The sequence below is a fragment of the Urocitellus parryii genome, chromosome 9, assembly GCF_045843805.1.
Source record: "Urocitellus parryii isolate mUroPar1 chromosome 9, mUroPar1.hap1, whole genome shotgun sequence".
Classification (NCBI taxonomy): domain Eukaryota; kingdom Metazoa; phylum Chordata; class Mammalia; order Rodentia; family Sciuridae; genus Urocitellus; species Urocitellus parryii.
Window position 1 is genome coordinate 67343640 of NC_135539.1, and position 10046 is coordinate 67353685.

General features: G+C 44.9%; 1 protein-coding gene across 1 annotated transcript in view; it reads left to right on the forward strand.

Annotated features, from left to right (window-relative positions):
- Myo3a (myosin IIIA) overlaps positions 1–5171 on the forward strand; it is a 200593-nt gene extending 195422 nt beyond the window's left edge. The window contains exon 33 of the mRNA XM_026401190.2: positions 5027–5171. Within this exon, the coding sequence (XP_026256975.2) occupies positions 5027–5171 (145 nt within the window). The remainder of the gene's footprint in view (positions 1–5026) is intronic.
- Positions 5172–10046: the final 4875 nt, after the last annotated feature.

A 10046-nucleotide genomic window follows, 5' to 3' on the forward strand; every position in this document is an offset into this window, starting at 1 on the left:
CCTTCATGTCTTATACTTTTCAGTGCACAAATATTTTGCCTCCTTGGTTAAATTCAAGAGTTTTATTTTTTGCAGCTATTATAATTGAAATTGTTTTCTTGATTTCTCTTTCAATAAATTTTCATGAATTCTAAATAAAAGTTGATAGCAGGTAATTAATGGTGACCATTTCTTATGTCCTCCCAAAATGGAATCCAGTGGGGTTTCTGTTGAGCAGCATTGAAAGGATGTGGCTTATTAAGGATATATGCAGATTTTAATTATGAAAAAGAGGTATGGAGAAAATGGAAGAACTTAAAAGTAAGATGGAACAAGAGTATATCAGTTGAGGCTAAGAGAATTATGAAAGAAGTATGGCCAGAAAAGAGGTCGAGGGATACAGTGTAAGAAGCATATTTGGGCCCTATAAATCTAGGCTGGATCCTCATTCAAAACACCTTACTAGTTCTGTCATCTAGAATCTGTTTTCTCATCAGCAGATTGAGGATAGGAAGGATCTAAGACCTTGCATTTCCATTCTTAGAATTAGAGATAATGTGTGTAATGTATCTGGCAAATGGTTACTACTCATTTTTTGAATTCTCATATAGGAGAATTCAAGTCAGTAACTCAAAGGAGAATGCTCCATGACACCTATTATAAAACTATGATACCCATTATAAGACAAAAGACCTCTCCTGTCAAGTATCCACTGAGCTCAAAATGCCCTGAAAGATCTTGCCAAAAGTTTGTTCTTCTTATGATTCCTTATTCAGAAAATACATGACATGTTCCACGAGCAGGCAATGTTCTAGCCCTCTTCTTTTATCATTCTTTTCAACCATTTGTATGTACCTTCAGTGACCCTGCCTCATTCTACCTCAATTATCTTCAGCTGGCAAACCCTATTGGCAGGTTCATGCTGGGTAATCCCACTTTCTGCCAATCTGTACCTGCATCCATATGTAGCTTAACATGGTTAGAGATAAGCTAAATCTATTCTCACTTAAAATGTATGGCCTCAGTCCATTATTCCCCCTCCCCAGTCCACTTGATAAGATTTGCTTCTCTTTCCTCTGTCCTCATAATTTTCCACTCGCAGCTGACAAACTTCTTTCCTTTTTTTTATCTAGAAAGCAGTAGCAGAGGGATAGCTGGGTCAAATGGTGGTTCCATTCCCAATTTTCCAAGAAATCTCCATACTGCTTTCCATGTTGGCTGCACCAATTTGCAGTCCCACCAGCAATGTATTAATGTACCTTTCCCCCCACATCCTTGTCAACACTTATTATTGTTTCCCTTCATAATAACTGCCATTCTGACTGGAGTGAGATGAAATCTTAGAGTGGTTTTGATTTGCATTTCTTTAATTGCTAGCCATGATGAACATTTTTTCATATATTTGCTGATTGATTATATATCATCTTCTGAGAAGTATCTGTTCAGGTGCTTGGCCCATTTATTGATTGGGTTATTTGTTTTTTTGATATTTAATTTTTTGAGTTCTGTATAAACCCTAGAAATTAGTGCTCTATCTAATGTGTGAGGGTTAAAGATTTGCTCCCAAGGTGTCTATTCACCTCACAGATTTTTTCTTTTGCTGAGAAGAAACTTTTTAGTTTGAGTCCATCCCATTTATTGATTCTTGATTTCAATTCTTGCACCAAAGGAGTCTTATTAAGGAAGTTGGGACCTGATCCAACATGATAGAGATTAGGGCCTATTTTTTCTTCTATTAGATAGATGCAGGGTCTCTGGTTTTAGTCCTAGGTCCTTGATCCATTTTGAGTTGAGTTTTGTAGTTGGTGAAAGATAGGGTTTTAATTTCATTATGTTGCATATGGATTTCCAGTTTTCCCAGCACCATTTGTTGAAGAGGCTATCTTTTCTCCAATGCATATTTTTGGCAACTTTGTCTAATATAAGATAATTGTAATTTTGTGGACTTAAAAATAGCATACTACAGGGACACAGCCACATCAATGTTTATAGCAGCACAATTCACAATAGCTAAACTGTGGAACCAACCTAGATGTCCTTCATTATAATGAATGGATTAAAAAATGTGACATTTATACACAATGGAATATTACTAATAAAAGAGAATAAAATCATGCCATTTTCAGGTAAATGGATGGAGTTAGAGAAGATAATGCTAAGTGAAGTTAGCCGATCCCCAAAAAACAAATATCAAATGTTTTTTCTGATATAAGGAGGCTGATTCATAATGGGATAGGGAGAGGGAGCATAGGAGGAATAGATAACTCTAGATAGGGCAGAGGGGTTGGAGGGGAAGGGAAGGAGCATGGGGTTATAAATGATGGTGGAGTGTGATGGTCATTATTATCCAAAGTACACGTATAAAGACATGAATTAGTGTGAATATACTTTATATACAACCAGAGATATGAAAAAGTGTGCTCTATATGTGTAATAAGAATTATAATGCATTCCACTGTCATAAATAAAAAAATAATTTAAAAAAAAGAAAGAAAGCAGTAGCAGAGTATAGACACAAGCTTCCACCACCACATCTACTAGCCTTCTTGCCACTTAAGCATGTACTTCCCTCCGCTAAAGCCACACCTTACCATTGTGCACTCCATCCAAGTCCTTCCATCCACTCAAGAATATTGTATGGCAGTTGTTTCCCTCTCTGCTGCATCTTGGTTGTGGGTTCTTTTGATAAAATCATTTCTGGCCATTTATGAGCATGATGCAATCAGAACCCCCCAAAAAACACCCTTAATGTTCCTTTGAGACTACCTATTTTTCTGCTCTTTATTATAGTAAAAGAGTAATATGCAAAAGATATTGCCTCCTCCATATCTTTCCTTTCCATTTTCTCTTGAGCCTCTAACTCAGGTTTCTACTGAAACTGCTCCTGCCAAAGTCACCAATGACCTCCATTTTGCCATAAACCGTGATCTATTCCCAATCCTTATCCCTCCCCATTAGCATTATTTAACACTGTGATTTCTCAGTTTGTCTTTAAACATTTTCTTCATTGACCTCCAAGACAATACTTCTTTTGGTTTGTCTCTTGCCTCACTTGCTGCTTGTCTTTATTCTCTTTTGCTGACCAGTCCTCAACTTGAAATAGTGAAATGTTCTAGATAATGTATGTGTATGTGTGTGCATGTGTGTGTATGTCAAAGTGAGTGTGTGTGTATCAACACACACTCTCATGATGTAAATATCATCTATATACTTGAAATTCCTGAACGGGAGTCTCTGGCCTACACCAGGATTCATACATCCAATTGCCTACTCAGTCTCTCCTCTTGAATGTCTAATAAATATCTCAAACTTAGAACAACCAAAACTAAAATCCTTATCCCCACCCCAAAATGCTCTCTGCAGTCTTCCCCATCTTACTAAATAACTCCATCCTCCCATTGTTAAAGCCAGAAGTCTTGGGGATATTTGTGATTTCTATCTTTCATATCCTAGACCATCAGCAAACTCTCGGTTCTACCTTGCAAGTATGACAGAATCCAGCCCATTCTCACCTCTTCCTCTATAAGTCTAGTCCAAACCATTGTCAGTTTTACTTGAACTGCTGCAGAGTCTTTTAACATGCCTACCTACTTCCATTCTGGCAGCCAGATTCTTCTATAAGTCATTCCTCTACTCTGAACCTCTTAATATTTCTTTTCACTCTTAAGTTAAATCCAAATCCTTGTTATGGTCTTGAAGCCCTAAGTTATCTGCCATATTTTATCCTCATTCCTGTACTCATCTCTTTCTATTCTTCCCTTTGTTTATTCCATTCAAGCCACAGTGACCTCCTTACTGTTCCTTGAACACAATATGTACACTGAAGTCCTGGGACTTTTCCATTGGTTGCTCTGTCCTCCCAGAATAACTGCCCTTCTGCAAGACACCTGCAAGACTTGGTCACTCTTTTAACTGCAGGCCTCTCTTCAAATGTCACCTTAATAGAGATCCTCATCTATGACATAAATGATATTATAGCATAACCCTCACACTCCCCTTTACCCTGCTTTGTTTTTCTATATAGCACCTCTCATCACCTGATATTTTTAAATTGTCCATGCTCCTCTACCACCTTAGATTTAAAACTCCATGAAAATGGGGACTTTTGTTCACCCATCACCTACAGCGTTGCCCAGCACTTGGTAGGTGCTGAATGAATGAATCTGTGTGGTAGCATCTTTGAGAGCACCCCACTTCCCCAGGCAAACTGCACAATCTAAAGGAAAACATTGGCAGTTTCCCAGCAGTGATCCAGGAAAGCTGGCTAGACAGCCCCACTGAAAATATTAAAACTGAAAGACCAACAGGGCAGAGAGATCCTGTGTAACTAACAGAATGGTCAGATTTAGAGGAGTATTTTGAAAAATATTAAGGCAGTTTTACAACTCAAAATGTGAGTACCTGATTAGGCATCCTGAGGTTTCCTGTTTGACCAAAGTGTATTAAAAATCAAAGTCCTGGGGGCTAGGGTAATGGCTCAGCGGTAGAATACTGGCCTAACACTTGTGAGGCCTTGGGTTGGATCCCAAGCACCATGTAAAAATAAATAAAATAAAGATATTGTGTCCAACTACAACTAAAAAATCAAAGTACTAAAATAAATATGTGGCTTATTAGTTGTGAATTATTTTATCCCAAAAGAAATTTGTCTTTTTGATCATGCCTTCTGATGCTTTGTGTAGCTCTCATCTAAACATAAAGTCACTGGATTCCATTTTGAAAACCTGCTGAGAGAATTATGATAGATACATTTAGCCATTAGCCAGAAATTTTAATATATATAAATTAAATTGATATATATATATTTTAATTTTTAGTTGTAGTTGGACACAATGCTTTTATTTTATTTTATTTTATTTTATTTATTTGGAAGGAACCCAGGGCCTCACACGTGCTGGGCAAGCACTCTACCGCTGAGCCACAACCCCAGCTCCTAGCCAGACATTTAGATGGTGTCTTTCTTAAAGGCACGGGGTTGGTGGGAAGTGCCAGGAAGGGAGGCACTGCGCTGGGTGGCGCCGCTGACACTCCTGGATCTCGCTCGCAGATGCTGGGCAGCGGAGAGTGCGGAGAGTTCGGAGGAGGAGCAGGAAGAAGAGCCGGAGGAGACCGGGCTAGCAGCCAGCCCCTACGACTACCGGAGGCTCCTGCGCAAAACCTCCCAGCGCCGGCGCCTGGTAGAGCAGTTGTAGCGCAGCTACTGAGAGGCCACCGTGGCCAGAAAGTGCTCAAGCCTGAGGGACCACAGGGACCAAGGAGGGAAAATCTGGAGCTCTGACACCTCCAGGGACTGAAGCCCAGTGCTAGACCTCGGTAGGGGCTTCCCGCTGTGCGTGCTCCTCAAATGCTGGGGCCAGCCTTGCGTGCCCAGAAGGAGGAGCCCTCGGGAAGCCCCAGGCGCTGCACCCTAAAGACCCTCCCCGGACCCCGCACTCCCTTCTCCAGAGCCCTTGAGTTGGAGCAGCCCTGTCCCTATCTCCCTAATGTATCTGTTCATTCGTTTGAGACTCTTTTTGTGAATCCAGCTGCATCTGAGCTGACATCAGCCCCTCTCTCATTTTGGGTGACATCAAAGTTTTTTGTTTTTTTTCCTTTATTGCAAACAACCGTCTCAGGCCTACTGGACAGTTTCAGGTGGGATGAGTCTTCCAGAACAAAGCCTGGGTGGGAGCAAGGAAGGTGAATTTCATCTCAAACTGAGCTTTCCTTTCTCGTGGTCACTAAGATTGCTGAATAAACGAAGCGCCTTGAAAAATCCGTGGTTTGCAGAGCAGGCTCATCAAGTTCGCTTTGGGGTCCCCGCTTCTGCTGTATAGATGTGCTGGTGGCAGCTCCCAGAGACAAGAGCTGAGGTGCCCCCAGTCGCCATTAGCAAACGCCCTCCCCAACCACCTCAAACCCACACAATCTAAATTAATCCCCCCGAATTTGTCATGAAAACACGGCCTCCAAACAAAACTCCAGACCCCCAACACACCACACACAAACGTGCTGCTTTCCTAATCAGTGTGGCTTCCTTTGGTCTTGCCTAGAACAATTCCAGCCCTACCAGTGAAGGGAACTGTCAGGCTTTAAGTTCACCTACTCTGAGATTTGGGGCAATCTGGACCGCTCCGAATTTGAGTGTACTTAAGATGAGGGGGGAAAGTAGTGAATGGGCAGAGGTCTGCATTCAGCAGTTGACTGCAAGTTAATTCAAAAACAGGGTTAAGACTTTCTAGAAAAGACATCCTTCAGGTCTCCTCCGGGAAAAGGGGGAGGTGGGATGGCTAAGTGATTCCTTGAACCACTGAATCAGAAGAAGTGTTCTGGCTGGGACTCGTCCTTTCCAGGAGTATCCTCAGCTCCTGTATCCTGGGGCCCGAGCCAGAAGACTGGGAAAATACTGGGAGTTAGCAAGTGACAGGGTGGCGGTGGGGTGTGATAATATTTGTAGCGCCGCTTCTCCACGGGTTGTAATAGTCTCACCAGAGAGTTAGATCCGAAAGCTCCCCCAGAGATTGGACTTGTGCACCCTCTCCATTTTATGGAAGTCCAGCCCCAGGGAAATCTCCAGCTGGAACTGGGACAAACCACCAGTTGAAATGCTCTGTAGGCCCTGCTCGTTTCCTGGGTTAGCGCTGTCAGGGCTTGGGACCCAAGAGTCACCCCTGGTTGTGTGGACCCACGAAGCTATGGGACCTGGTCCTAGCACCAACAAAACCAGCACAGCAGGGCATGTAGCTGGTTATAGGGGTAGGCTCAAGGGTCTACCTTGAGGTGGCCCGGCCCCATCTACTCCTGCCTTCCTACCCATCCACCACCAGGAGACCCTCTGCAGGTACGTGCGTGCGAGGACTGAGCTCTGACTGAGCTCTTCGCTGCTAGGCCCATTCTTCAACCCAAGCTTCCCAGGTGTCCCCTGCAGATCAGAGAGCCCTGGAATCAGCTCTTGCTTGGTTTGTTGGATAGGGAGGCATCAGCTATTATCCCTAAATTCCCTACTTCTCCCCTCGCCCTTCCCCACAGGGTTTTTTGTTTTGTTTTGTTTTTGTTTTTTAAGTGAGACTGGAAAGGAGAATGGCCAATGCTTTGGTGAAATGTTGCAATGTATTTGTTTCCTTTTTCTTTATCCTTTTTTTTTTTTTTTTTTTTTTTTTTTTTTTTTAGCATCCCTCCTCCTTCCTCTGTCCCTCCACATTTAAGCACTGAAAAAAGGACACAAGGGAAAACTTGTACCAGATAGTTTTTCTTTGGCCCGGGCTACGACGCGACCTCTGGGTAAACTACGGACAAGAAATAGGTCACAGCAGCAAGTAAACCGTGCCCAGCGGACTTCCCTTGGAGCTTTGGGTCTGTCCCCCTATTCGGAAAGGCCTTCCTTTCCAAAGCTTTTCCCCAGCGCTGGCCCGCCTTCTCTAACCAGTCGGTGGCTGCCTCCTTTGTGAACTAATGACTGTAATTATTACCTCCCTTCACTCTTTTGTTATCTCCAACCCGGAGTCGAAGAGAGGGAGCAATGGGCTTTTCTGCGAAATGAAATTCTTCACAAAGCAAATTGCTGTCTAAGGAGAGATGGCGTTAAGGAAGGACGAACCAGATTCCTGTCTGCATCTGAAGTAGGGGATTTAAGTAAAATTTTAAAAATGTTAAATACCACCAGCAGATGCAGAGTACTTGGGGGCTGGATTTGATGGCGCTTAAACAGTAGCAATTTTAAATCATTGTTTAGAAAAAAAATCAGTTAAATTCGGATGTTGAGATTTCTGCCTTCATCTTTTAAAATATCCGTTTCTTTCTTGGGGTTTTTGTGTGTGCACGCGCGCGCATTAAACGCTTGTTTTCTTAAGAACCTTTTTTAAAATTTCCAACCACTCATCCATAGTAGAAAAGTTCTACAACCCAATCCTGCTGGCTTGGAGAGAACTATGTGCAGGACTTAGTGTGGATTTAAACAAAGAACTAGGTTCGTCGATTCGTATTTGAGAGGCGCGCGAGAGAACTGCGGAGCTGACCTTCCTGCAGCCCAGACGACTGAACCAAGGTCTCTGCTTCCTGGGACTTGTAACCTTTGATAAGCGGAGCTTCGGAAACCCTAGCTCCTGAAAGGGGCGGAGCTGCACTCAAGGTTGCTGCACTCTGGCAGCCGCCTACTCCTGGCTTCTTAATACAGCCAGCTCAGCTCCACCCGTTGGTCAGGACCCAGAGAGTGACCGTCCCTACTCCCATCCCTGGGTCCCACAGCCGCAGTGTGGATCCTATGTTTCCTCCAGGATCAGCTGGATTAGGCACGTGGAAAGAAGACAAAGCTTAGTGAAAAGAATTGACCAGAGTGTAGCATACCCAGGGAAACAAAATTTGGGCCTGTACGTGGCCATCGCGAGCCCCAAGACGCCTCTCCTAAAGGAGGATCCAGGGATGGTAGCCAAGACTGAGGATCCAAGGGTCTCTGCTTTGGCAACAGCTTTGGTGACTGGTTCTAAAGACAGAGAAAAAATGCTTGTGAACACAATGGAAATGACCTGAGATCCAAGAGGACTCAGGGAACGCAGACACCAGGAGAGGCTGAACACATCTCCTTCCCGCCAGAGCCATATATTCATATTTCTCCCTCTCCCTCTCCCTCTCCCTCTCCCTCTCTCTCTCCCTCTCCCTCTCCCTCTTTCTCCCCCCCATCCCCTCGGAGCTGCCAGTTGTAAAAGTTGATATCCACTTTCCATTGCCAAAAGAAGGCAAGGGGAAGTCTGCTGGAATCAAATCTTTGGAGCACCTACCCTGTTTAACCATTTTTAGATAAAGAAAATCATCAGACAAGAAAAGACTCTCACATTTATTAGAAAAGGATTCTTTCCCACCAAGCCTCAGAGGCAGCCAATCTTGTTCTCCTCGGTATCCCCCTAACTTGAAGATTACCTTGGGGCAGGGGGAGGGGGTCATTGTTTTGAGGCCCCCTAAAACGAAGGGCCAAGCAGGTAATACCTTCTTTTCCTCTTGGATTTGGAAAGCCCAAATTGCTTAGTTGGAAACTAAGCAATGTGCACCCCTCCCACGCACATACAAATTCTAGTCACAGGTAAGCAGCTGGCCCTTTTAAGCCTTGTAGACCAAGGTCATCAAACGACTGGATCCCATCCCCCATCAACCTTCAATCCAGCAGGCTCTGGTTGCTCTCCCCGCACCCTTCCAAGAGGTTTCCGTTCGTTTTATTTATTTTTTTCCCCAGCCCGAGGTCCTCAGTGATAGACTCCAGCGTGGATTTTAATTGCCTCAATCAGCAGTCTTTCTCCCCAGCCGTCACTCAAAACCTGGACGGTGGGTCCAGCGCTTGGCTGCGCAGGAATGGCATGCTCCAGGGCCAGCACGGCTCAGTAGGCACGCATTAGGTTCTACTTAGGAGCTGAAATGAGCCCTTCTGCGCTTAGACGCCCTTCCCCCATTATACCCTTCCCAGCTTCTGAATTGCGCCTGATTATGGCCTGACGGCTAGAGCGCTTGAGGTCGCAGCGACCTCCTCACCCGCTTGGAGGGAGAGGGCCAGGGAACCAGGTTTCCTTCCCAGAAGCCAGAGCCAGACCTCAAACAATACATTCTCCCAGGTCCGCCCCGCTCTAAGGCTAGCGCACGGTCGATCGCAGTAGGACCCTGGACAGCGCGCCTGGGCAGCAGTGGGCAGCTACCACCACAAGACGCTGGCTCTTCTGGGGCGCTCGTGCACGCCCCATTCTGTCTCCAGCTTAAGTGTACTGTCTGCCTCACACCGTAAGGATTCAGCTCCCTATCTCTCTCCCATTTTTCCCTCCTTCGCCTCCTCATCCATCCCCTCTAGGCTCCCTGTCCTTGAAAATCTCTCTGGCGCTTTGCGCTTTTTAATACCCAGTATGTGAGGAGCCTTCGGACCCCTTCCCCATTTAACCTCTGCAGCTTCCACGGCGTTACCACATCCCTAAGCCCCAACTCTAACACACGCGCCCACACGCAGACACGCACGTTTCCTGTCCCTGTGTGACACCCACCCTCGTCGCGCGTCCGCACCCGTCCCCGCGCAGTGCCCTCCTCCCGCCCCACACTCGCAAGCACGCGCGCGCAGG